This window comes from Zymoseptoria tritici, chromosome 2 (genome assembly GCF_000219625.1).
Source record: "Zymoseptoria tritici IPO323 chromosome 2, whole genome shotgun sequence".
NCBI classification, from domain to species: Eukaryota; Fungi; Ascomycota; class Dothideomycetes; order Mycosphaerellales; family Mycosphaerellaceae; genus Zymoseptoria; species Zymoseptoria tritici.
This window is the reverse complement of record NC_018217.1, coordinates 132,712-159,335: the sequence shown is the minus strand read 5'-3', so window position 1 is coordinate 159,335 and position 26,624 is coordinate 132,712. Positions and strand designations below refer to the sequence as shown.

The window sequence follows — 26,624 nt, the reverse complement described above, 5'->3', positions numbered from 1 at the left end:
CGGGAGTGGGTGTCGGTGGTTTTGAGCTGCGTGAAGTATTACCGCAGCTGCGCTGTTCTTGTAGCAGATGAGATGATGAGCGTATAGTTGCAAACCTGTAAGAAGAAAGCCGTAGCACTGATAGTAATGCGAAAGGACAGCCGCCGGAAGAAAAGATGTGCCGAGTCGAGTTTGTACACATACCACATAATCATCATGCCTGTTCCCAAAACGACGAATGCAGGATATCATCAAACGCCATGCTGTGCAGTCCCTCCAATTGATGTTATCATAAAACTTCCTCCCCGTCGTCCAGCTCCTTCGTCAGTCCTGCTTATCACTTCCTCCCCTGCCTCGCCAACTCCTCCCTTACACTCCCTCCACTCGCTCTCCACCACACATCCCCACCCCACCTCATCATCCTCTCCGCTGCACTCACCGGTCCATCCACGGCCGGCCGGACATCCAAAAAGAACACCGGCTCGCCCGTCGGCTCCGGTGGTCCACTGTAATAATCAATCACATACCTGACCTCCTTGGTCTGTCCATCCGGCGCCACCCTCCTCACAAACCAGTCGTGTCGATCGAAAGGTGGATTATCGGGGAATGCGCTGGGATATATCCTGCTCATGACAGACATCATCCTCGCTTTGGGAGTGAGTTCGTTCGGTCGGCCGGTGAAGCGTACGAGACTGGGTGCTGGCTCTTCCGGCGCATCTCGTCCTCGTCGTAATGTCTCCATCATGATTTGTCGCTCGTAGCCTTCCTCTCCTTTCGCGCATCGTTCCCATCCTTTTGCCAGGCCTGCGTTGAATCGTCCTTCCCAACCTCGGATCTCATCCCATGCGCCTTCGTTGAGGAAGTTGTGTACTGCTACCATACTTTCGACGTGCTCGGCGGGTGTGTCGTTGTAGCCCTTCCGTAGCATGGCGTTGTACATCTGTTGTGGTGAGGGGTATTCCCAGGTTCCTTCGCCGTCGCCGCGAGGAATTGTGGAGGTTTCGCGGGAGAGAGGGAGGGAGACGGATTGTTCGGCGGCTTCGCGAACGTTGGAGATGGAGTGTGGCATGTAGTTTAGAGGGTTGAGTTTCGAGATGTAGGAGGGTGATGCGGAGGAGGTTGAGGAGGAGGGGGAGTCGTTATCGGTGGGTGGTTTATAGGGACATGCGCTTTCGGTCGCTGGTGTCGGTGCGGGTGGAGGAAGCATCGCTGCGGTGGATTTGTTGTGCATGGGACATGTTGGCGGTGGTGTGGCGGAGGACTTCGAAGGGATCGGATGAGGGGCGGCGGGTGTTGAGGTCGAATCGGCCCAGAACCAGCCCATGGTCGTATCGTTCGTGTCGCGAAGATGGGGAGGGTGTTTTCCGGTATTCCTTCGTCAAAGTTGTCGCACAGGAAGGTGATGTTGGTGGCAATAGTAATGAAGTCTTCAGGAAAATGTTGAAGACGAGCAGCGAAGTAATGACGAAGACGCGATCGGTTCGGAAGCCGGCAGGTGCAGTCAGCAATTCTCGGATTCGGATTCGGCCTGATGAACCGACCGGCTCCAAAGCTGCAGGTCGTTTGTGACCCATTGTGATTCACTTCAAGTTTCACGCCTGCGTCTTGGCTTTGCAATGCCACATCTTCGTGTCGGATTCGCCAATATGCTCATTCGCTCGTTGTGCATATCGCTCGGAAATGACGGCCACTGTATCGCAGACTCTCCCGGTTGAACCTGGCGCTCTCCTCTGCCTCGCTCTTGCTCTCGCATTGGGAGCATTTTCGACCTCCGAAAGGCTGCGATCATGGACCTATAACGGCTGGTATGAGTTGATACACGTGGGCGCCTTTGGTGGACGGAGCAAGAAATCATCCATTCGAGATCTGCCACAGCTTGACAGAGACTTGGGACCAGAGTCCACTCGCAATGCATTATCCCGAGCATGGGCTGCACGAGGTGAGCAGGAACGCCCTTCCATCCGCTTACTTGATGTGACTGACAACGAACAGACAAGCTCGAGACGGGCTCCACCTTGCGCGTGGTCTTGACGAAGTGCTTGCGAAAGCAATTCCTCGCTCCCATCACACCAAGACTTTTCCTGATTGCATTTCGATACTGCCAACCGCTTCTTATACAGTACTCAATCCGCTATGCGGCGAACTATGTAAATTCCTCCGGACGGACTGAAGCCACTTGGCTGGTCTTCTTTGCAGTGGTCATTTATTCGAGCCTCGCAGTACGCATGGCTAGATTCCCGTTCATGTTGCACGAAGCTGACTCTTTCATACAGCTTTCGAAAGCCATGTATAGTCATCGACAGAACAAATTGAAGCTGATAATCAACAGTGCTCTCGTCGGACTGATCCATGAGAAAGTGCTCCACTCTGCCAGCACTAGCTTCGACGGTGGAGATGTCACTACGCTGATCAGTAACGATGTGGAGAGCCTCACTTCTGTCGGAGAGATGTTCCACGAAACCTGGGCTCAAGTTGTCGAAGTCTTGATTGGGTTCGGACTTTTGGCTAGGCAGGTGGGCTGGATCTGGCCTCTGTCTCTGGTCCTCATCTACCGTTTGTGCGGGACTTCTATGCTCTCTCAACAGGCACTGACAACACAAAACAGTATGTTCGCATGTCAGTCGATACGTCGCCAGTCATTTGAAGCCCTACCAGCGAGCTTGGAACGAAGCAACCCAACGCCGTTTAGGAGCTACAGCTTCCATGTTGAGCTCCATGAAAATTGTCAAGATGCTCGGATTTCAGTCGAGCCTTGTTAAGCGCATCGCGGAATTGCGGTCTGCCGAGCTTGAAGCAGCGTCGAAACTTCGTTGGGTCATGGTTCTTTACAATGCCTCTGGTACGCAGACGGTCGTCTACTTTTACATTTGCCTGCTGATACCGTTGCAGCGAACGCTCTCGGCATCTTTTCACCGGCCATCACCCTCGTCCTTTATGCGATCATGACAAAACTCCGCGGTGAGAGTCTCGATACTGCAGCCGCGTTTTCCACCACCGCCATTTTGAGCATGGTGACACATCCCGCGAACATGGTCATGACCATTATACCCCGTGCAGTGGCTACGCTTGCGGGATTTGACCGGATCCAAGAGTTCCTTCTCAGGCCGGTCCTCGAAGAACATCGAGAAGAGGTCGTTGGACATTGCTATTCGGATGCAGCAATTAGACTTGATGAAGTGGCGATTGGCCGCAGTCCGACAATCCTAAACAACTTGAATATCGAAGTCAAGGCCGGGGCGTTGACGGTCCTCTCAGGCCCTACAAGCTGTGGTAAGACGTCTTTGCTGAGAACCATCCTTGGCGAAACGGAACCATCTGAAGGCAGAATCGAGATGTCCGTTAGCTCGGTGGGGTTTTGCGCTCAGCAGCCGTGGTTGCCAAACGGTATGATTCGAGAAGCGATTCACGGATCGAGCGAGGATGTCCCGTCGGAGTCAGATAAGTGGTACGACTGTGTCATTGCGGCATGCTGTCTGACGCACGACTTCGAAGCCCTTCCGGAGGGAGATGAAACTGCGATTGGTAGTCGCGGGATGAATCTGTCTGGTGGGCAGAGGCAGCGGGTGGTAGGTCTCGATTTACGGCTAGGTGTTTAAACATACACTGACTCACGGCAGGCACTGGCACGAGCATTATTCGCAAGACCAACAATGCTTCTCCTCGACGACTGCTTCAGCGGACTGGATGGCGAGACGGAGAAAGCTGTCTTTCAAAATCTGTTTGGACCGGGGGGACTTGTCCGTGAGATCAAGGCTACGGTATTTCTGGTGTCCAATTCCTGTAGGATCAACTATGACAATCGCAAGGGTCACGGGGAGGAGTTGCTAACGCATAAATTCGAAGATCAATACTTCGACCTCGCAGATCACGTTGTAGTGCTCGGCAATGGTACTATCGTCGACCAAGGACTTTGCAGCAGTATCGGCAAAGATGCAGCAGCGGTTGCAAAGTTCTCCGCAGCTCCAGACAGAACCAGGAGTCCAGGTTCCGAAGAGAAAGCACCGGCGATAACAAGTGCCAAGTTCAATTTCGCAACTGGAGCTCCGAGTGGCCTCCAGCAAGACTTCTCACAGCATACTGGTGATGCGGCGCTCTATGGTAAGTGCCGCCACGTACTCTTGCTCGGTGGAGGGTATCCGATGCCAATGCTAACACTCTCCAGCATACTACTTTCGCGCTTTGAACCTCGCAGATCTATTCTTCTTCATCCTCAGCACCGCCTTGTATGCTTTCTTCATCACGGTCCCGCAGTACTGGCTTCAGCAGTGGACTGGATCCGATGGCACGCAGACATTCTTTTATGTCGCTGGGTACATCATGATCTCGACACTTTCTTGGAGCTCAACGAGTGTTCAGATGTGGTCGGTGCTTATTCGTGTGGCTCCTCGGTCTGGATTGCGACTTCATCGGCGGCTGTTGAGGATCGTTTCGAGGTGAGTGTTTCAGCAATGTCAACACTGATCGTTCATGACACTGATGGAATGTCAGTGCACCACTGTGGTACTTCTCCGAAACCGACAGCGGATCGATCATGAATAGATTCAGTCAAGACGTTCAGATTATCGACAAGCAGGTTCCTGCTGCGCTTCAGACTGTGGTCACTCGTACGTTCGACGGCAACTTTGGAATGGGGAACAGACTGACGAGATCACAGAGCTTTTCAAGCTCGTTATGCAGACAGTATTGCTAAGCACAACCGGGACCTGGCTCACGTTCTCCCTACTTGCATGCATGCCGGTTGTATACTACATCCAGAGAGCTTACCTCCAGACATCTCGCCAGCTGCGAGCTCTGGAACTGGAAGCTAAAGCTGCAGTCACTTCGAACTTCTCGGAGACCGTAAGATACTCGCCATCAACTCTCGCAGGAACCAAGATCAAAAGCTGACTATCCCACCACGACAGGTCGAAGGCATCGAAACGATCCGCGCCTTCGACTGGACCAACGCAGCACGGCGGGCCAACATAAAAGCAATCGATACCGCTCAGCGGCCTGAACTAGCCCTCCTCGACCTCCAGCGCTGGCTCAACCTAATCCTCGACTTACTCTCTGGCTCCATCGCAATCGGCGTGGTTTCCATGGCCGTCTCGCTTCGGGAAACTGTCAGCGGAGCACAAATCGGTATTGCTCTGAATAGTATGCTAGTTGTGAGTTCGACGCTGCTGAAGTTGGTGGAGAGTTGGACGACGCTTGAGACTTCGATGGGTGCCGTTGGTCGGTTGATGGAGCTTGAGGAGACGGTGCCGGCTGAAGAGGGCGAAGGTCAGGATGTGCAAGTCATGAAGGCATGGTCTGTTGAGGGTCGGATTGAGTTTAGACATGTGACGGTGGCGTATTCGTAAGTCTTCTATCTTCAGGAAGGGCCGAAAGTGGTGCATACTGACTGTCGAACAGGTCGGACATGGTTGCCCTGCGGAAAGTCAACTTGACCATCGAGGCTCGACAGAAGGTCATTGTCTGCGGTCGCACTGGGAGGTAATTAACCGCACTTGCGGAAATATCTGCCTATGTACTAACGGACTTCTACAGCGGAAAGAGCACCACCCTCCTAGCACTCCTACGCCTACTACCTCTGCAATCCGGCAAGCTCCTAATCGACGGTGTCGACATCACAACCGTCAGCCTCGACCACCTCCGCCAACGAGCATTCATCACCGTCTCTCAAGATCCACTCATCTTTGTGGACGAGGCAACACGCTTCAACCTCGACCCAGACGACCTCTCCTCCGACTCAACCATCATCGAAGCACTGTCCAAAACCGGTTTACTCTCACACTTCCGCTCCGCCGATGATGCACCAACCTCATCCTTCCTCCACAAACCCCTCTCCGCCTTCCCTACCCTCTCAACCGGTCAACGCCAACTCTTCGCCCTCACCCGCGCTCTCATCAAAGCCAAAACCCTTCGAACACAAACTGGATCGAGGCCGATCGTGCTGCTAGATGAGATTACGGCTTCTCTAGACACTGCTACGGAGCAGACGATATACCGGCTTATTGAGGAGGAGTTTTCTGGGAAGCGACATACGGTTGTGATGATTACGCATCGAGTTGTGGGGTTGGAGAAGTGGATGGTGGAGGGGAGGGGTTGTGTTGTTGTTTTGGGGGATGGGACGGTTGAGCGGATTAGGAAGGCGGTGGGGATGGGGCAGGAGATGTGACATGGCCGGTCGATTTCTGGATGGTGGCTTTAGAAGCTGGTAGTGGGCATATTTTGGCCGGGGAGAAGAAGCACATCATCGTTCGTGATTGGGCCCGTAGGCTTTGTTGGGAGTTGGTCAGATTGTGAATGAACTTTGCGCCTCGGTCGAAGAACTATCAGTGCATACCTCCACGCTACAATCCACGACCCATGAGTGTGCGAGATGACTGGTAAGTTGGCGAGGCGCAGTGGAGCTCATGGTTGATCCTTCAGGTATTATCATCCCCCTCGCGCCGTGACTCTGGAAGGCTTGTCGGCTAGGCGCTATGGAGTCGGTCGTCATTGGACGCTCTAAGCGGGTGCATTCTGTAGGGTATAAAGTAACGGAGGAAAGGAGACGTATACAGAGAGGGTGTGGAAGAGAGAGAGAGAGAGAGAGAGAGAGACGGCCCGGGGGGTACCTTACCTAAAAGTACCTGTGCTTCTCATCAATATAGTCCAGCGAATATTAATGACATCTACCAAAATATTGATTGGGATTCGATTAATTCTAGCACATATGCCTAAGGCACTTGGGCACTAATACTACTTTTCATTACTCTCAGTTCCCATCCCATTCCGTTCCAGTCGCATTCACATTCACGTTCCTCTGACCATTGCTTGCTTACTTGCCCACCCGACCCGACGGGGAAGATGGTGAGTAGAGTCCGCCGTGTCCGATCCATCCACCTTGGCTCTACTTACCATCTTCCCAGGCTGACGCTGGACACCTCGGTGGGCGCTGTCTCGGGCACTTGCAACCAATGCGTCGTCGTGATCTCGCTGTGACCCGACTTCCGGCGATCATCTCCCGCCGGCGACGTGTACTCGCGCGTCGTGACCCGGCCGATGTGAGGCGACCTCCGATCTCGCTGGCTGACGATAGTCCCGCTGTTGCGGGACCTCCGCCGACGTCCCGGGAACACTCCGCTGTGGTTGGACCTCCAGTGGTCCCCTGTGAGCGTGCCGCTCTGATGGTACGCCCAGTAGTCGCGTCCCTCGTCAAACATGTCCCCGGCTTCCGCGTCCGACTCGTCCCCGTGTGCTTCTGCCGGTGCGTGGTAGTGTTTTCGCTTGCTGCTTCCGTCGGGCACGTGGAAGCGTTGGTCGACTCGTGCCAACAGCAACCAGTAGATGACGATGATTTCCAGGGCAAAATCGCAGACGTAAAACCACGCTCTGGAGTGGTACCAGGCGGGATTGTCCGCCGGGCGGCCCGGCGCCCAGCTGGTCGCTACTCGGAACACGACCTCGAGCAGACAGACGTGGCTGGACACCCAAACCACGACCATTTTGGACCCCATGCTTCCGCGTCCAAATTCCTGCGCTCCTTTGCCCTTCGAGAATGCGAGGGGTAGCGTCACGATCGGAACGAGCGTGAAGACCAGCAGATATGTGATGGCGGCTCGCTGGACATCTCGCGCGATGGTCTGGAATTGCTCATCCAGCGTGTAGTACGAGGAGATGGTCCAGCTAACGACCAATGCAAGGGAGATGCCAGCCAGGGCAAACAGGACCTTGGGAAAAAGGCTTGCAACGGGATGCCAGCCAATCTTGGGTCGCACGGCTCGAATGATGCGTTGGGTGAAGATAATGTTAACCACCCACACGATCAAGATGCCAGCCTGGACGAACACGTTGGCGGCGATGATGAGCGAAACGTTGTCGGGATGCAGTGCCCACCCCATCCGCAGCGCGCACGTCAAGATTCGAGACATGCAGAAACCAAACAGTACGATCGAGGGGATGAACTTGTGGCCTTTTTTCCGGTTCAGCTGATAGGTGACATTGTGGCCTATCGCCGCGCCTGCGTAGAAGAGCAGGAGAAGTGCACATATCGGGACGTCCGTCTCGAGCGTTGGTACACCCCCTATGAACGCAATTGGCGGCAAGTATGGCGGCTGAACAACAGGTCAATTCAGTACTGGACCAACACTCGACTCTCTCGCTTTGCACTTACCCCTTGTGGAGCCGATCCATCTTGCATGGACATCGTGAGGGGTTCCGAGCTGGGCGGGTTGACGATCTGACTTGATTGTTGGGGTTATTTCGAATGCGTGACCAAGTGAAGTCTTCTGGCTTTCCAACATCTTAATACTCTGTCACCATGAGATGTCAAGCCGGTCGTGGCCAGTGAGCGATCGGCGATCGAGCAAAACATTAATGTGAAAGGTCGACAGGCTGAACTCGACGTGGCATTGGTTTCACTGCGCTTGTATAGCGGCTAAGAGATGTATACCGACAGGGATGTGGACCTGCACACGGTGCAGATGGTGCACCTCTTCTTGAACCGCATGGGCTCGAGAATCATGCGATCGACAGTATGGACGTCGATTGCAATTTCTGCTGCATGCGTCTTGCGCTGCTGTGCAGGACGTGTAGTTCGACAAGGGGTCCATGCGACACACGATACAGGTGATGTTCATGCCCTGAATCGCACCTGTATGAGAGGCTCGGAATGACGACGATACGACGCATTGGAAGCAGGTGCGGCATTTTTCTTACTCGCGCTAAGTCTACTGCCCACGACTCGACACGGCTGACAAGACTGCTGTGAACGGAAGCGAAAAAGCAGTTCATGCAAGAGCAGCAAGACCTTAGGCACGCCTGTGCCTCTCGTCGATGGGCTACAGAGCAGAGTCTTCCCAGTGCCGACCCATCCAACTCCGCTCCATCGTGAGCCACTCCTTCGATATCATATATCCGCAGGACGTTGATATGCGACAGGTGGGACTGCCGGAGATGTCGGTGCGAAACAAGGTCGTGAGTTCCCCATTGAAACGATGCTGTTCATGTTTTGTACATATCTTGGTTGCGTAAGTTCAACGCCGTCCCAATCCGGTAACCACGGAGGCGGGTCGAAATGCCGACCGAGCCACTGACTTGACTCGTGGTCAGCTTGGAGTCAAAACACTATGCGGGTTTCCTGCATGCAACTACAACGCATAATATGTCGCCTCCATTAACAGACCTCTTTAGGCAGGAATCGACACCCTCCCGAGCTGGCAGTGATTCGCAGATGTCGGTATTTTCCCAAGGCATTGGCGATGGTCGTCTTGTTGGAAAAAAAAGCTGTGCATCGCAGAAAGAACCATGCCATCGATCGGAATGTTTTGCCACCGAGCGAGAAGTTCGAAACTCCGTCGGTAGGAGGTACCGCTGCCGACATGTAAAGATGACATGACTCGGCGGTCGAATTCTTGTCGTTAAAAAGACAACGCAAACCTCGTCGCAGAGTCGTCGCGGCATTGGCAACGTTGAAAGACTTGTAATCCCTACTCACCGAGATTGTCGCTTCTGCTCTTTGACCTTTGCTACACGCCGTTTGTCGACTGCGAATTCGTCCTGGCAACATGACATCCGGAACGACAGAGGCCGGAGCCATCGATCGCCGCAATGAACCCATTGCGATTGTTGGCATGGGTGAGTTGTGGTGGCTTTTCTTTGTGAGCCGATGCTAATTGGTGTAGCCTGCAGCTTGGCCGGCGGAGTTGAGTCCCCACGTGAATTTTGGGAGACGATGATCAATGGAGAAATCAAGCTCTCCGAAACGATTCCCAAGTCACGCTTCAACATCGATGCTTACTTTCGCGAGGACTCTCTGGGTCGACCGGGGGCCATTGCCTCCAAAGGCGGCTTCTTCCTCAACACCGACACGCACGCATTTGACGCCGAGTTCTTCGGCATCAGTGCCGATGAAGCGAAGCACATGGACCCTCAGCAGTTCCGCATCCTCGAAAGTGTCTACGAATGCCTTGAGTCTGCGGGCAAAACACTGCAGGATATCAAGGGAACCAATACGGCTGCTTACATTGGTACCTTTGGCTTGGACCAGGTCATTGCATCGGTCCGACACGGCTACGACGATCGCCACCTTCACGAGGTCGCCGGCGTTGACCCGGGGTTGTTGAGCGCCCGAGTGTCTTACTTTTTCGATCTGAACGGACCAACATACACCACCAATGCGGGCTGCACGAGCAGTCTTTTCGCACTCCACACCGCTGCCATGGCTCTCCGTGGAGGAGAAGTTCCGGCCGCCATCGTTGGAGGCGTCAATCTCGTGCTCGGACCCGAAGCATACTCCAGCTATTCCAAATTTGGTATCATGTCTCCAGATTCCATGTGCCACTCTTACGACGCTCGATGCAATGGCTACGCCCGTGCCGAAGGATCTGGGGCGTTGTACGTCAAGCTACTATCCGACGCAATCCGGGACAACGACCCCATTCGTGGCGTTGTGCGGTCCATTGCCGTCACGGCAAATGGCATGATTCCGGATACGCCGCTTTTCATCCCAAACGAGGCCGGCATGGCCAAGTGTCTGGATCTCGCCTACTCACAGGCAGGGCTGGATCCCGCGGAGACTGCGTACGTCGAGACCCATGGCGTTGGAATGATTCCCGGAGAGATTGCCGAAGCGCACTCGATCGGAAAATTCATGAACAACCCTACACGACGAGCTAAACCGCTCCCCATCGGCTCTCTCAAGCCGAACTTTGGCCACCAGGAGGGTGCCAGTGGAATTTTCATCCTCATGAAAGCCGCCATGATGACCGAGGCTGGTGTCATCCCCGGCCACGTGAATTTCAATTCGGCACATCCTGCCATTGATCTCGAGGATCTCAACATCAAGCCTCAACAACAGACCATTAACTGGCCGTCTGAGTACTCAGTCCGTCGTGTGGGGGCCTGCTCTTACGGGTGGACCGGAACCAACGTACACAGTCTGGTGGAAGCTGTCCACACGTTACATCCCGAATATCGCCTAGGTCAGAGGCGCGAGACGGCCGATTATGATCACACCGTCACGCGTCCTCTGCTGTTGACATTCTCTGCGGTCAAGGACTCCTCCCTACAAGCGTCCATTGCGGCTGTTGCCCAGGTGGCCGACGAGTTTTACGCCGCTGATTTAGCGTACACGCTGAATCTCAGACGAACCAAGTTTGACTTGCGAGCTGCTGCCGTTGTCGGAACATCTGGCTCTCTGACAAGCGATATTGCGCACTCGCTCACGTCGGGCTCGGTCACGGACGGAGAGGGTGCCACGAACATTATGTTTTCTTTCACGGAGCCGGGCCAGGATCTTATCCCATTGGCCTGCGAACTGAAGCAGCATTTTCCCGTCTTCTCCAGCTCCATGGATGCGATTGGTATCACGATCGACACCTCCACAGCTATACAAATGGCGCTGGTGGACCTGCTCAAAGACTGGAACATCGTGCCTTCGGTAATCCTCCAAACAGATACGGCCGCCGCCAAATGTGCCAGCTCCAAGGTGCGAGACGTGCCGTATGCCTCAGCGGACTCGCCGCACGTCAAAGACGCTGCAGTAGGCATCGATATCAGCAAGGTGCACAGCTTGGCCGGTCTTCTGTCACTCGCCGGCGAGTTGTTCAATGCCGGTATACCAATCGACCTGGAGAAGATCAATGCAACCAGTTCTGTCGGATGGAAGCCCTTTGTCGCAGTCGATCTGCCTCATTATGTTTGGGATCATTCCAAGACCTATTCGGACGAGACGCAGGCCAACCTCGAGTTCAACCAGAGCAGCTACCCGTACCACGAATTACTTGGTCGGAGAGTGTATGGCCTGTCGCCCGCGACAATGGTCTGGAGGAATAAGCTCTCCTTCCATGACCTGCCTGACAAAATGCCTCCGACGCCAAAGCCAAAGCCTGCCACTACGATCGGGACAGCAGATTTCATATCGATCGTCGCCGAGGCACTGCATCAAGGCTTTGGAAATGCGCCTGACTCCGGCTGGACTATTCGCAACTTCAAGGTTTTCCAGCCTCTAAACTACGAGAACGACGTCAATCTGATCGAAGTCCACACCTCCATAACCGAGACATCGGATGCGAGCTACAAGATTACGATCCAATCAGTCAGGGAGGGAGTTTGGACCAAACACTGTGAGGCATCGATGTCAGAGCCGTCCGACCGAGCAGATTCCCCTCTGCACGACACTCAAGTTGCCGCCATTCGCATCAACACGGGTATGAACAAGTCGGCCGCAAAGGGCGATGAGGTTCAAAATGCAACCACCGCGTTCGATCTGGACTCCAAGCTGGAAGGCCAGAAACTCCCCGATCTCTATCATGTCCACCCTAGTCTTGTTTCTGCCGCGCTCGAAGTCGCTGTGCAACATGACGTTGAGCTGGGCTCGGACAGAGAGAACTTGAGCGCGTTGAGCCTGGACGGCTTGACGATCTTTGAAAGTCAATCGACTCTGGGGGGCAAGTTTTCGATCACAACGATCTCCAACGACACTATCGAGGTTCGCACGGATGGTGGTGACGACGCGAAACCGGTTGTTCGTCTCCAAGGTGTTCACGCATAACAAGCTGTACACGAAAGTGGAGACAAGGCGTCATGAAAGGCGGTGAGCGGTGAAGGATCTCGTTTGTAAAACACTCGGTAGTTTTATCAATTTGATCGGAGTTGGTGTGGCGAGTATTATCGTGCCTTTTCGACTCATTCGTGGCGCGGGTCTGAGCAACCGATTCAGACGCGCAAGGCTTCCCCGGCCGGGACTCAGTCCATATCCTTTGACGTGACCGGGGCGATTACGGCAGCATGAGGAATGTCGAGGGTATTACTGTTTCGTATGTCACGTAGTGAGTGTGCATCGCTCGAGCCCTCACCTGTACGAGCGATAATCAGGGTTCAGGTTACACGACGCGGTCGCCGTCGATGGCATGGCGATGGCGATCCCATCGCCACTCGACCTCAGGCTGTGCGGGAAACTATCTTGCATTTTGAATGCTCGCAAGGCGGGTTTACAAGATCGCCACAGATAGGACTGATGGGCATTACCCATAGCACGACTTTCCATTCAACCGCATGTGCCTTTGTGTATGTTATTCTAGCTCACAGTCCACCCAATTCCGTATCGGTGTATCAGTCCTGCACTTTCATCGACGAATCCAAGACCCAGTTGGCCGAAGGATGACCATTCTTGCTCCTCTCATCCAAACACACCATCATTGCCAGGTTCAAACATCACGTGAGGTTGATGCTTAGCATATTCAGAGACGGACCCCCTGACCGAGGTCTCGATGCCCTCGAGCATGGGAGCGGCCATACCAAGCTGCAAACATCGTCAGCTTGATCATGAAAATTAGGTCGCCATGTGGACTCACCGCAAAATAGCGCAATTTGACTGCGTGGAACATAGTCGCGCCCGTCAGTGTGACTCTCCAGCGAATGGCCAACCAACCAAGTGGGGGAAGGTCGTGCACGACAGCAAGAGCCGGATCGTTGATGTTAATATCGGCATGGTGCTCAAGCGCATCCTGAATGGAGCTCCATTCGAACTTTTCGAAAGCTCGCGAACCCAGATGGAAGGTTGGGTTGCCGTGCTTGTAAAGTGGAATCGTCTCGTTGAGGGTGTTTTGCACGATCAAGTCCACAACGGTGCCGATGGGGAGACCCGCCTGGATAGGCTTGGCCACGCTGGCTGCATCTTTGGTAAAGTAGACTGGTTCCATAGCGGCACGGAAGAGTTGCCAGGGCTTCTCATTCACATAATATTCTGTGACGTGTTGTTCGTACTTGGAAGGCTGACTTCCCGCTGTCCAGAGCAACGTCTTGTTGCTTGTCTTGTCTGGGATCTGAGCTGGGAATGGACGGGCAGTATACTCGTCAAATTCGTGGCACCCGTGAGGAACTGAGCTATCAGGATTGAGACAAGTCTTGGTGTTGGCTCTGATGGAAGGAAGAGCCATTGGCTGGCCGTAAATTGGATAGCGTTTTGCCTTCAGGTTGTGCAATCAGCAAGGGGAGAAGCTCCGGGTGTATACAAAAGCACGTACCGGGTAGCGCAGGAGGGCATAGCCTTCCAGATTCTGCAGCTTGCTGGTAGAAGCGATACGGATAGCGTAATCGTCTGGATCTTGATCCAATTTGAGCAGCACGGTCACGCGTGCTCCGTTGGTGATGTAGACGGTCTACGGCCTCGTCAGCAATCATGGCATCTACAGACTCAGAAAGGGGAGCCCCACATCGACCAATTGTGGCTCAATGAACCCAGCATCGTTCGCGACGACCCAGACTCGATGATTGTCAACACTCCACTTCAGTGCGTGTTCGAAGCCAACGTTGATGAGGTTGAGCATGATGTACTCCTTGCCATGGGTTTCAATCACCTGGATTCCAAGTCAGTCAGCCGTCTCTCCCTACTGGGTATGTTGAGCAGAACTCGTACCGTGAAATCAGCCAAAGATGGCGTACAGGCATCGGGCTCGATGCCGGGCGTCACGGCGCATCCAGCATCGTCGAGCTCGTGTCCATCGATAGTATTGTAGTTGGGATTCTTGCAGAACACACGGCCCTTGCCTGGAGTTTGTCAGCCGAGTCTCCTCCGAAGTGAACGTGTCTGACAAACCGTTGACCAGGATAGACTTGTAGCACGACAGTCCAGTTCCCTTGGCTTTCATTTTCTGAATCTTCCAGTCCGCGGTGCGGAAGTCGGAATTCCATAAAACCATGTGCTGTATGTCATCCTCTGCTTCTTGGATCAGACGGACATGAACAGGAGATCCCGCGATCAATGTGTACGGACGCGGTCGGGAAGGCGATGGTGCGGTCCAGACGGTCCCGTAGACACCCTACATCGTGTCAGTGCCAGGATCGAGCCCACAGGCGACTACGAGGGACATGATAGATAACTTACATCCGCAACCCCTGCGCCCGTGTGATCAGCATACCAGTTCAAGCCCCAGTGTCCGCTTGTGTCAAAATGCGAAGTCCAGTTGCTACGAGGAAGCATTGCCCATTGGTTGAGGCCGCCTGTACCGTCGTTCTCAAACCTGCATAGGTGGTCAGTGTTACTCCTGAGGGAATGCCATCGGCCATCTACATACCCAAACCTCTGGTGAGTCATGCCAGACCTGACCACAAAGTTAGCGGATGCAATGGTATCTGAGAAATTCGTGCAGTCTCTGACCAGTGGATCGACAGCTGTGTTGGCAGATCATTGGTAGTATGGAGCTCAATCTGATCCCCCTCCCTCGCATTGAGAGTCGGACACGGGGATTCGCCGTTGCATACGAATCCAGGACGCCAGCGGCCTCCATCTGCACCGACGTCAATAGATGTTGCCGCCAGGAGATAGATTCCGCCACTCACCAAGATTCAACCATTTGACTCCGACAGTGATGTTGTAGCGCCTCACGACTTGTGCGACGGGGCGAACAGATGCTTCAATCTCAGATCCATTGCAGTCTGCGATGATCACGCCGTTCCACTGCACGATCTCTCGAGCTCCCCAGAGCAAGAGCGTCGTGGCAGTGATGAAGGGAAGAACACTTCCTCGGAGGGACCAAGATCCTCGCTTTCTTGTGGTTGCGATCGGGTTGGCCGCCTTGTCGACGATGATTTCGTACTTGTGTTCCATTCTGCAAAGCCAGGTGCAGATTCCGCCCAAAGAGTTGCTGCAAAACTGGAAAACACAGCGACTGCAGTTCTGATAAGGCCCGGTCGATGCAACGACGGCCGAGGGCAAAAGCACGGCCAGTCATGCCATTTGAGCTGAAGCGCACATCGCACCAATCGATCCAATCAACTCACGGGGGCAATTGGGATGCGGCTGACCTGATGCGAGACGTGATTGTCATATTGCAGGCATGCCCGGATATCGTGAGATCGGCTCTCTGCTTGGACGAAGAAATCGAGATGGTGTGGTCCCTCCAGACGACAAGCTCTGACCGACTCATGGCGCGCTTGAGCCGCACCACGTTGCATGTGCCGACGCTGATCGACCGGGATCAAGCTTCTATCGTGCGGTTATAGTGCCGCAGCGGCGGGGCGCTCGATATATGCCGGCATTGGTGAAAATCCTGTTGACGCGAGTCACGCTGATCGGCACAACATGCCTTGTACGAGGCATATCATTATTGTCCCTTCGTACACACTCAATACTCACAGGTCTACATCCATCGTCGATGATCATTGTTTCAACCAGCTTTCATGAATCGTGTCGTGTGGAGGCGCCACGGCTGACGGGGAGTAATGCCAATGCGTTTAGCTACGTGGAACTCGAAACTCTGAGGATCCTATACTCTATGAGGGTGTGGCTCCTTCTGACGCATGATCTTGTCGCCACTTCCTCCGTCTTAGCCATTCCTACGGACTGCTATCTGGTGAATAAGTCTTCCGAGCAGCCAGACACCAAGCCCTCTCTCGAAGACTTTGCTCAAATCAGCTTCTGTCGAGGCCCTCATCAAACTCCCTAAGACCGGTCACCGCGTTCCACCTGCAAGATGCAGTCGATCAAAGTCTTTGCGAGCCTGCTCTGGGCTTTGAACGTCCAAGCGAAACACGTCTGGCGATACAACATGACGGTTACCTCCGCCTGGGGGGAAATGGGTAAGACTCTGGTCTTGCCAAACGGTGCTCATGCTCTACTGCCCTGACACGACGATGATTGTGCAGATGGCCACGGTCGGCCCAAGTATTACATCAATGGTCAAAGCCCGGGCCCACTCATTACAGTCCGCGAGGGCGATGAAATGGAAGTTTTCGTCACCAATTCGCTTGCCATCGAGACCACGATGCATTGGCATGGAGTCTATCAGGTCGACCACCCGTGGAACGACGGGGTCCCAGGAGTAACGCAGGTCAGCCTTCGCTTCAATCATCGTCTACAGGTCTGGCTCTAATCTCAGCTCCAACAGTTTTCCATCCAACCCCGAGACAATTACACCTATCGCTGGACTGCTCAGAATCAGTACGGCTCCTATTTCTACCACGGGCACTTCGGCCCAGCTTTCGCAGATGTAGGTACCAATTCCCCCACTTCTCAAGTCCTCGCTGACCGTAGAGCGACTACGTAGGGAATGCGTGGTCCCATCTGGATCATCCCCGCGGAGTCACGCGAACGACCATACGAGCTTATATCAGACTCCAAGGAAGACCTCGCGGCCATGAAGAAAGCCGAAGAAAATCCTCGCCATATCGTTACGAGCGATTGGAACGCGGAAGGAATGGACATTCTCCTCATCCAGTACCGCGACACAGGGTTTGCCCCTTGGTGTTCGAATTCCTTGACATTGAACGACAGAGCACAAACATACTGCCATTCAGCTCGGGACATTGAAGACGCCGGTGGGCCCGATCGCAACGACCTGGGATGCATCTACAAGGTCCCCGGCTACGAGTTTACGAATCCACTCGAGTGCGAGCCGACCAACCCGCCGATGGAGGTTGTTCAACAGCAAGAACGCGAAGATTGGGTCTGGATCAACTTTATTCACTCGGGTATTGACCTTCGAATGTTGAAACACGGATTGGGTTGCTGACAACGTCACGCAGGTGCTCATCACGAGCTGTCTATCAGCATCGATGAGCATGAGTTCTATGTCGTCGCGGCCGACGGTGAATTTGTATCTCCCCAAAAGGTCAATCAGATCAACGTGAATCTTGGGGAACGAATCAGGTAAGGACGCTGAATAGCTTTGGGAACGCTTTGACTGACCCAGAGATCAGCATATTGGTCAAGATGGATAAATCACCGAAGGACTACGCCATTCGCTTGACTTCGCTGAGTCCACAGCAAATCGTCCAGGGCATCGGTCTTCTCAGATATCACCGTCACGGTGTAAGTCACTCTTCACCGCCCTCTGACTACAGTCTTACCAAACCTGATCTGCTCTACAGGGACACGCCGATGCGACCAACACCACCGTACCATTGACGAAGCCTTGGGTCCATCTCAACGGCACACTGATTTCTGAAAACTCCAAAAAGATGAACGAGACGGCACTTGCGCCTTTCCCAGCTCGTCCACCGCCACTACGCTCAGATACGACATTGAAGTTCATAGTCAAGATGACCGGCCCTTCGACCTGGGTGCTGCACTCTTCGCCACATCAGGGCTTCCGACAGTCTTTGCCGCCGGTCCTGTGGAACTTCGACTCTCGCGGCAACACTACGTATGGCTCTCCGGGTACCATGCACAATGGTTCCGTCGTGGACATTATCTTCGAGAATGATCAGCAGGTGACGGCCATGCACCCTTTCCACAAGCACAACATGAAAGCGTTCATTATAGGTCAGTGCTGTACTTGTTGAGCGTATTGTCCTCGACTAACCTGGTCCAGGCATGGGTGAGGGTGGCTTCCCATTCGACACCGTGGAGGAAGCTTTGGGTCATGAAGACTACCGAAAGAACTTCAACTTTCATGACCCGCCATTGCGAGATGGATGTCGTTTGAATGAAGGAGCCGGAGCGTGGACGGTCATCCGCTACCAGATCACATTCCCAGCGGCAAGCATGCTTCACTGTCACCGGATCCATCACTTTGGCTCGGGCCAGCAAGTCGTTCTATTAGAGGGTGTTGAGTCCATGGCGCCGGTACCGGATGAGGTCAGGAACATGGTACATGCCGACTTCATCCCGCCGGTCAGGTATGGACCTTTGGACTAAGGAAAGAACCATTGAAAGCTCGAGCAGCTGTCCATGATGAGAACGAGGATGAGACGGTCGCTGAAGACTACAGCGCTGCATATGAACACACTTGCGGTAGTACAGAACGAGGAGGTTCTGACCAAGATCGACCGACTCAGTACAATACAGACTCTTAAGACGTTAGAGAGACAATTTCCCGAAGCCGGTCATGAACACTCAGCATACTGAACAATGCCTCTGAGGCAAATTACATCGTAACGGTACTGTGCTTGTTCACTGCAGTATGTCGGTAGGCAGGCTCTGTAGTAATGACGAGAGTACGGTTCTATGAATGTTCGCGAGACTATGGATCTTGCCTTCCTCGGTTTGCCCCAAATCCTGCTCTTGTCTTTTCCGGAGTACCTGATTCGGCAGTGCACCTGAGTCGAAGACGTGCCGTTCCAACCGAGGCCCTACCACCCTTGAACGTATAGCGAGCGATCGATGATTGGAAGCGTGGTAAAGATCTGCAAACAATGCCCTTGTCGTACGTTGGCAGCGCTTGAAACACATGCTGCAATGAATCAATTTGATCATATGGCGTCAGTAGGGAGGAACGAGTCGCGATAGCTGCTACTGACTCGGACTGTATAGCTCGCATGATCAGTTCGGAGTATTTTTGAACGCTGAGCTCTTCGACATCCAGGCCTTCGAGCCCGCTCAGCTCTTCGTGTGCAACATCTTTCCAATTATGGCTATACTCGAGGCCGTGATCAACCGCTCGATTGGCTTGACCCACGTCCTTCTCACAATTGCGCTTCTCTACGGCGGTGTACTTTTATATCGAGTATACTTCAGCCCGCTGTCCAAGTTCCCTGGCCCAAAGCTCGCTGCCGCCAGCAGTTGGTATGAATTCTACTACGAATTCATCTACAAAGGCGGCTCTCAATTTGCATTCCATATCGACGAACTCCACCAAGAATACGGTACTACAATCAAGTTCCTGCACCAAGACCCGCCGACAGAAGCTGATAATCCCATCTGAAAAGGCCCGTTCGTGCGCATCACTCCATGGGAGATACACGTCAACGACTTCCGACACTACGACTCGATCTACTCGTTCCAGCTCCATCACGACAAGCCCGAGCACCTGAAATGGCGTGCTGGCCAGCCAAACTCTGTCTTTGCGACTCCCGATCATAATCTTCACCGCCGACGAAGAGCTGCTCTCAACCCATACTTTTCCAAGTCGCGGGTGGCTTCATTCGCACCGTACATCCAGGAACGCCTGAACAGCATGTGTCAACGCGTGCAGCGCGAGTTTGCCGGGAAGGAGAAGGTTCTGAATTTGGGCGACATGTGGGGATGGTAAGTTATCGGGTGGGAAGCCTTGTCTTGGGGTGGAGCAGAGGTAACAGATTCGCAGTCTCGTGGCCGATACGATAGCGCACTATGCTTTCCACAGAGAGTATAATTGGGTCAACACCGCCGTCAACTTCCAGTGTCCGTTGCTAGAGCAGGTTGACGTCTTCGCAGACATTATGGACACTGTGCCCCATTTTCCGGTCATCGGCATGGTCCTCTACTACATGCCGCCCTGGCTGATCAGGATCATGGTCCCGGCATTGAGCGGAGCAATGGATTTCCTCAACGTACGCTATTTGGAAACAGTTCCTGAGTCCAATATTGAACACTAGTGACCTCGTCACAGGAAATCGAGTCTAACGTCAATCGCATCAAGTCACCAGACTTCAAGCCGCTTCAGGGGGAGAATCAAAACATCATGTATGAGCTGTACCACTCGGATTTGCCCGATACGGAGCGAAGGCAAGCACGTCTTGTCAGCGAAGGACTGGGCGTCGTCTCCGCCGGGCTGGAAACGAGTAAGACGGCGCTGGAGAGAGCTACGTTTCGAATCCTCAACGATCCGGCTGTACACAAGAGGCTGAAAGACGAGCTGACGGCCACATGGCCCGATACCAAGGATGCGGCCCCAGAACTCTCCACGCTGGAGGCTTTGCCATATCTCACGGCTTGCGTAGAAGAAGGTCCGTGAATGTAGCATGGAGCCTAGCATTGTGTTGGCCGCTAACTTCGCATTACAGCATTTCGCTTGGCTTATGGGACTCCTACTCGACTTCCTCGTGTCCCTCGTGAGCCATTGACGCTTGGGGACAGGGTTATTCCTCCTGGATACATGGTCGCCACCCAAGCGTTGACCGTCATGCACGATACCGAAGTATTTCCCAACCCCATGGAATACATCCCCGAGCGATGGATGGATCCCGTCACCCACCCGAATCTCAAGAAACACTTGGTGACGTTCGGAAAGGGAACTCGCGTATGCATTGGCCAGCAAATGGCCTACGCCATTATGACTCTGGGCATTGCAAATGTTGTCAGGCGTTTCGACCTCACCCTTTTTGAGACGGATAGGTCCGACGTTGATCTTGTCCGGGCAAGCTTCAAGCCAAGGCCGAAGAAAGGAAGTTTGGGAATCCGCGCGTTGGTGCAGGATGTCGTGGTTTGATGGATTGATCGCGGTATTGTGTTGAAGGTGATTAATGTAACGTGATGACGAGATTGTGGTTAAGAACTACCTAGGTATCCAGCAATGCCAAAGTGCAAGAACGTTTGTCCTGATCCTAGCCAGGGCTCCAAAGCACTGTGAGGTCACAAGTAGGTTTGCTTTCACTGCGGCTCGCCCCCGATGGTCCCACTGAACGCCACACGGCTCGCAGCTGCGTGCGGCGGCGTTGGACTATTCCTTGCAGCGTCGATCTTCTGCAGCGCCGATCTTCTGCAGTGCCGGTTACCAGGGTTCGGAGCGTGGCATATATAGTCCCGACTCGTGGAGCGTTCGCATGTACAAGTATACGAGCAGCAAAAAAGACGTCTCCAGACGCGCGGTGATTCACGACTCGGCAGCTCAATGAATCGTCCACTCCTCATCGCGGGTCAGTGGGTGGGCTTCGACAGGAATGATGCAAAGATCCTGTCATAGATACCCATCCATACTATGCGGCACATATGTACGCCCCCATGAGTCGTGGATACGAGGCCCTCGGAAGCTTACCAGGACTTCACCCTCTTCGGATCGCCCTTGAAACACTCTTGCGACGCCAACACTTTGTGCGGGTGGAGGACCTCCGCATCGACTTGTGTTATCGACGATGGTGGCGGCCCATGCCATTGGTTAGTCTGAGCAAAACCTACTCGTAACATCACTGCAACTACAATTACGCCGTTCACGGTCATAGTGCATACACGGTGGCTGACTGACGATCGCAACACTCACGAGAACTTGCCTTTTGTACAACGAGTCGCAGAGGAGCCACGCAACTGTCCCAGATCGACATCGCATTAAAGATCGATCAATGCGTACGGGAACAAACCGCGACAGGGGAACGCGGTACAGATCTTACAATTGAGACGGACGGTAGTAGTCATTGTGGGATACCCATTCGGAAGTAGAGGTATCGATCTCGATGCAGTCAAGACCGGATGGATGCACGCCGTCTATCGCAAACCTTTTGCCACGTTCTTTTCCACGTCTCATACTTCTCATACCCAATTGCTCAATGATTTCTCAGCAGCAAAGTGCCCAAGCCGTCCCATTTCTCCGAGTTCACATATCTAGAATTGCCACCAGAATCGTCAGCGTGCTGCTCGCGGGGGTGTTGATCAATAAGAAGAGCGAGAGTGAGCCTTTCGAGTGCAACAAGACGGACGACGTACATATCTGTCAAGCTGTTTCGCAATGTAGGCTGCAGCACCTCTGGGTGCCACGTGAATAGCCACATGACGACCCCCCAACACAGACTGGCAGAGACAGGCCAACCGGCACGAAGGAGAGACCCGCGCCAGTCTCTTCCCTCATGGGTAGCGATTGTGGCAGACTTCTCGCCCGGTGCCTGTACAACGAGCCTGGCCAGTCCCATCATAACTCGGCCCATGGCATACATCACCATCTGCTGCACCACGCTTGAGGATGCGACCGCGCTGCGACCAAAGACCCAATACCCGCAGGATAGCCCCGCGACGAAGCTGTGGACCGCTTGTTCCTTGCCGCGATTGGCCCGCTTCAGCACCATGCAGATGAGCTTGTAGAAGAAAGCGAATTTGGCGAGGACAAAGGCATGGTCCCGAGTGAGCTGGAGAATCTTTTTGATCTTTTGCTGCGTGGTGCCCGAGCCGAATAGGGAGACTAACACAAGCGCATGCGGAAATCGAATCTTGGTCCCATAGACGAGCCCATTGCGTACGGCCTTGACGAGTACGAGAGGTTCGTGGTATCTGGGGTCGAGTATGATTTGGTTGATGGAGTCCTGGAGATGTCAGCGAGTGACATGTCGGGTCAAGTAGGAGACTGTAGTCTATCATTACATACCACAGACATGACGGCGTCGCGTCAGGTTCGACTCACAGAATGTTGTCGTTTCCGTAGGGTACATCAGGAAGGTAGCGAGCACACTTTAAACCGAGTGATATCTTTCGCCTCACGATGACGAATACCTTGACTACTGAACCTGTCGACGACGAGCCGGCTCCGGCCATGCTCCTTCTGCAAACTCTGCAGATTTGTGGCCCCCGTATCCATTACTCGTGCACCTCAATCAAGTTCGGCGGAGCTTAACGATTCATAGAAGTATAGGTGCTCCACCTCCGTCGGCAAGCGAGCCGTTCGAGGATCTGAGCGTCCTTAGCGACTTGTTACAGGTTGTCATGGCCTGCAGTGGGCTCGAATCAGCTTTGATTGAATCAAACAGGCAGATCATCGGCCACGCCCAGCCGTATTGTATAGCCTCTACAGGACGCAAGGACTTATGACATCTGTCACAAAATGTTCTTGCAACAACATTTTGGCATCTGCGATCACATCCGGTTGCAATCCAAATTCATGGTACTCTGCCGGACATGCTGCAACGGGATCAGTGCTGAGCTTCTCAAAGGTGGAAGATAAGGTGGGGGGTGGGTCTTACTTGGAAGTTTTCCTTTGACATACTTCTCCGCCTCGTCCATGGAAGCGTGATCCTGTTGCTGCCTCGAAAATATCTGCATCGCGCACACTCGGTCTTTGCGAAGCTCCTGGAAAAGCGCCAATCGTGAAGGAATTTCTGCTCTCGACGACATTTGCGAGATCAGGACACCGAGTACGGCCGCGTCTTCGATAGCCATGGCGGCGCCCTGACCTTGGACTGAAGATTGTCAGCCAAGTCCACAGATCTCCATCCTCGGAGTATCTGATCGAATGCAACGTACACGGCAGCAGCGGGTGTGCAGCATCTCCTATCAGCACTGCGTTGTCCTTGGTAAGATTTTCGATGAGCTTGTTGCGTTCGATCAACCTCCATTGTCTAGGCTGCGTAGCATGCTCGCATAGAGCTTGGAGGGCTGGATTCAAGCGTTGACTGTCCTTGCGAATATCATCCGTAGTAGCTTCGATGTCCCAAACTGCTACTAGAGTTAGCCCTGCGAACGTCGTAGCGACTAAGGAGGGGGTGTCGAACCTTCGTCGTCAAATGGCAAGTCATCGGCGTGGAAGAACCCAAAGTTTTGCAATGTACCGCTAGAGGCTTGCTATTAGCATGAGCCATTCGACGCCCGTCCGTAGGGGAAGCAGTACTTTCGACAAGGATACCCAACCAGTTTGAGTTCCTCGTGTGCGGCCATGAACATCTTGTTCCTTGGGTTGGTCTCGTACAAAGACCGCGTCCGGTGGTCCGAGAGGATGTCACTAGTGTCAGCCAGAAATCGATAGATCAGTAGTCCGGCAGATTTGTTGATGACCGGATGTCCTGCAACCAAATGGGCAAATTCGGACTAACCGCGTGTTAGAGAACGGGAAAACCAGATCTACCTTAGCCGCGGGCTCACCTTGACACCGTCTGCGATGATGATAAGATCCTTGTGTGCGACCTCGCCGTTTTTCATTGTCAGGACTCCACGAGTGTCCACTCCCTCGACTTTTGCGTCAAGACAAAGTTGCACATTGGGGTAGGAGAGAGCATGATCTCTCAACTGAGCGTGGAAGTCCGAACGATGGAGCGCGTACCACTTGCCGTGATACTTCTCTGCCGTGCGGTCGCACGGTATGTTGTGGTTTACGGCCAAAGTCGAGCCGTCGATGAATTCCATCTGCTCCAGGTTGTTAACGACCGTAAGTAGAACCGAGACTTTCTCCGTGACTCACCTCTGTGAAGACAGTAGCCCCTGCCTTTTCAAAATCGAACCCATAGTAGTCAAGGATGCGAGAACAGTTAGGAGCAACAACAATTGCCGCCCCAACCTCGTTGGAAAATTTGGACCGTTCATAAATCTGAACAGTGCAAGGTCGTTGTCAGTTCGTATGCAACCATCAAGACCTCGAAAACTTACCGTAATATTGTGTGAGCTTTTCGCCAACGCGATCGCGGCAGCCAGTCCTCCAATTCCCGCTCCCACGATACCAACATCTAGTTGGCAGTGATCTGGCTGCGGATTGAAGTAGTCCAGCGGCACATCAAAGTCTTGATACCCTTCAACAGCAGTCATGTCGATCAGCAGGAGCGCAGTGTTGATGTGTGGACAAAGATACACTCAGACTCTGGCCGCGGGAGTCGGAAATAATATGGTACAGAATTTGGTAGCACCACAGCTATAAACATCACTTCACCGGGGAAAGGTACCTCATCTTCAAAAACCGGCTAGCGCAAGTTCTCGTGCGGCAGAATCGGCTGCGAGCAGAGCGCTTGGCAAGATAAGCACGAGTAATGACCGAACCCCAACGACTCAGACTCACGTTCACATGACGCAATGGGCGGATCACTCAGCTTACGACAATAGATATTCACCGCCACGCGGTGGATCATTGTTGTGTAGAGACTGACAGGTAGCCGCAAAGTTCCTCTGTAAGTCCCAAAGAGTTGAGGGCTATGAGTAACGTGGCGACTGGCGCGCAAGATTGAGCAAATCACTGCTAAGTTTGATTACTCTGTCTATATCACCGAACAAGCATATGAAGTCTGCTTGTTCTCCGGGCGAGGGTCACCTCTTGAAGGCTTGAGCTTAGTCATGGTTGGCCGCGGACCGGACAAAAATCCGATCAAAGTCGTGCTCGTTCCAGTACACTGTCGGTCGTATGCCCGAGATTCGCCAGCCTTTCAAGGTCTTGAGGTATTGATGCTGTATCAAGCCGTGACCGTGCCCCTTTGCGACCACCGTGTTGTCGTCCAGATCTGTGTAGCGTTGATGGGCCGCACGAATCTGGTGAAGACCGATGGCAGATGTTTCGGACCGCATTTCGTATTTGCTGGCTCCCAGCAAGTGATGCGTACTGATGAGTTCGTTCCCAAGAAGCGTCCGGTCGCTGATCATGGCTATGAATTCGTCTCTGCTCATGGCTTCCCATTTGGACCCGGTCACCTCACTGAAATCGATCTGCAGTTCGGAGGTCAAGGTGGAGGCTAGCAAGCCCCAATCCTGTTCATCGTTGCTTAGTAGGAGCGAAGCGGACGATGTGCGAAGACATGTTACCTTGGTATCATAACTGCGTGCCCAGTCAAAACTTAGCGCCTGCATCTCAAGCATATCTGCGGACCGTTAGGAACGGCGGTTCATCGTGACCCAAGCAACTCGAGCTCACCTTCGTAGCGTGGGATCATGACGGCAGCGAGAGGACGGCACGCTGGATCGAGTTGGAAGCGGAGGGGTACCTTACATGGAATGTAAGGTAGTGATACGAGATTGATGGGCAGTGCAGTGCGTAGTCGGATTTACCTTTGCGGCGTCCACTAGTTCCGCGCTAGGGGCATGTTTGACTTTGGCACCTGCCGTCCCGAGCAAGATCAACAGGGTTAACGGGCAGGGCATCGGACCTCGGCAGTGATCCCCGATGCCACTGATCAAACCACCGCGCGAGTCGTATACCTGGATTTGTCGCGACGTACATCGGTTATGCATTGTCGTCCCCATGACTCGTGCCGCCATTGGCAACCCTCCTCTCCAAGCTTCGAAGCCCCATGCAGTTCAGCCGCATCTCGTCTTCAGAGACCCACTGTTCCATTCCATCGTGCCGGTCAATGAGTGATCGGTCAAC

At 53.6% G+C, this 26,624-nt stretch overlaps 10 protein-coding genes across 10 annotated transcripts; 4 read left to right on the top strand and 6 right to left on the bottom strand.

Annotated features, from left to right (window-relative positions):
• Positions 1-316: 316 nt before the first annotated feature.
• MYCGRDRAFT_35508 (uncharacterized protein) lies at positions 317-1,303 on the bottom strand (the record flags this gene model as incomplete). The annotated part of the gene is made up of 1 exon (XM_003854658.1): positions 317-1,303. One exon carries the CDS (start codon positions 1,301-1,303, stop codon positions 317-319), a length of 987 nt encoding a protein of 328 aa, XP_003854706.1.
• Positions 1,304-1,659: 356 nt separating this feature from the next.
• MYCGRDRAFT_67708 (putative ABC transporter) lies at positions 1,660-6,139 on the top strand (the record flags this gene model as incomplete). The annotated part of the gene is made up of 13 exons (XM_003855764.1): positions 1,660-1,918; positions 1,972-2,198; positions 2,253-2,532; positions 2,585-2,818; positions 2,869-3,545; positions 3,597-3,759; positions 3,823-4,077; positions 4,142-4,412; positions 4,468-4,576; positions 4,627-4,818; positions 4,884-5,317; positions 5,374-5,454; positions 5,509-6,139. 13 exons carry the CDS (start codon positions 1,660-1,662, stop codon positions 6,137-6,139), a joined length of 3,813 nt encoding a protein of 1,270 aa, XP_003855812.1.
• A 721-nt stretch (positions 6,140-6,860) lies between these two features.
• MYCGRDRAFT_90342 (uncharacterized protein) lies at positions 6,861-8,152 on the bottom strand (the record flags this gene model as incomplete). The annotated part of the gene is made up of 2 exons (XM_003854657.1): positions 6,861-8,060; positions 8,120-8,152. 2 exons carry the CDS (start codon positions 8,150-8,152, stop codon positions 6,861-6,863), a joined length of 1,233 nt encoding a protein of 410 aa, XP_003854705.1.
• Positions 8,153-9,607: 1,455 nt separating this feature from the next.
• Positions 9,608-10,762, top strand: KSD1 (ketoacyl synthase domain-containing protein; the record flags this gene model as incomplete). Its single annotated transcript, XM_003855765.1, has 1 exon — positions 9,608-10,762. A coding segment is annotated over one exon (1,155 nt), but the record flags the coding sequence as incomplete, so codon positions are not given.
• Positions 10,763-13,126: 2,364 nt separating this feature from the next.
• On the bottom strand, positions 13,127-15,243 carry MYCGRDRAFT_36350 (uncharacterized protein; the record flags this gene model as incomplete). The annotated part of the gene is made up of 8 exons (XM_003854656.1): positions 13,127-13,249; positions 13,302-13,916; positions 13,974-14,108; positions 14,163-14,306; positions 14,366-14,496; positions 14,546-14,768; positions 14,834-14,993; positions 15,107-15,243. Coding segments are annotated over 8 exons (1,668 nt in total), but the record flags the coding sequence as incomplete, so codon positions are not given.
• Positions 15,244-16,421: 1,178 nt separating this feature from the next.
• MYCGRDRAFT_35451 (putative multicopper oxidase) lies at positions 16,422-18,586 on the top strand (the record flags this gene model as incomplete). Its single annotated transcript, XM_003855766.1, has 8 exons — positions 16,422-16,527; positions 16,594-16,778; positions 16,836-16,937; positions 16,995-17,418; positions 17,473-17,596; positions 17,647-17,758; positions 17,818-18,211; positions 18,261-18,586. 8 exons carry the CDS (start codon positions 16,422-16,424, stop codon positions 18,584-18,586), a joined length of 1,773 nt encoding a protein of 590 aa, XP_003855814.1.
• A 712-nt stretch (positions 18,587-19,298) lies between these two features.
• CYP-63 (putative P450 monooxygenase) lies at positions 19,299-21,077 on the top strand (the record flags this gene model as incomplete). The annotated part of the gene is made up of 5 exons (XM_003855767.1): positions 19,299-19,533; positions 19,597-19,915; positions 19,974-20,199; positions 20,259-20,595; positions 20,653-21,077. 5 exons carry the CDS (start codon positions 19,299-19,301, stop codon positions 21,075-21,077), a joined length of 1,542 nt encoding a protein of 513 aa, XP_003855815.1.
• Positions 21,078-22,125: 1,048 nt separating this feature from the next.
• MYCGRDRAFT_37119 (uncharacterized protein) lies at positions 22,126-22,881 on the bottom strand (the record flags this gene model as incomplete). The annotated part of the gene is made up of 2 exons (XM_003854655.1): positions 22,126-22,183; positions 22,286-22,881. Coding segments are annotated over 2 exons (654 nt in total), but the record flags the coding sequence as incomplete, so codon positions are not given.
• Positions 22,882-23,354: 473 nt separating this feature from the next.
• On the bottom strand, positions 23,355-25,081 carry MYCGRDRAFT_90338 (uncharacterized protein; the record flags this gene model as incomplete). The annotated part of the gene is made up of 7 exons (XM_003854654.1): positions 23,355-23,467; positions 23,530-23,745; positions 23,810-24,001; positions 24,058-24,127; positions 24,425-24,685; positions 24,741-24,866; positions 24,926-25,081. 7 exons carry the CDS (start codon positions 25,079-25,081, stop codon positions 23,355-23,357), a joined length of 1,134 nt encoding a protein of 377 aa, XP_003854702.1.
• A 513-nt stretch (positions 25,082-25,594) lies between these two features.
• Positions 25,595-26,190, bottom strand: MYCGRDRAFT_90337 (uncharacterized protein; the record flags this gene model as incomplete). The annotated part of the gene is made up of 3 exons (XM_003854653.1): positions 25,595-26,008; positions 26,063-26,118; positions 26,172-26,190. The coding sequence occupies 3 exons, from the start codon at positions 26,188-26,190 to the stop codon at positions 25,595-25,597; spliced, it is 489 nt and encodes a 162-aa protein (XP_003854701.1).
• Positions 26,191-26,624: the final 434 nt, after the last annotated feature.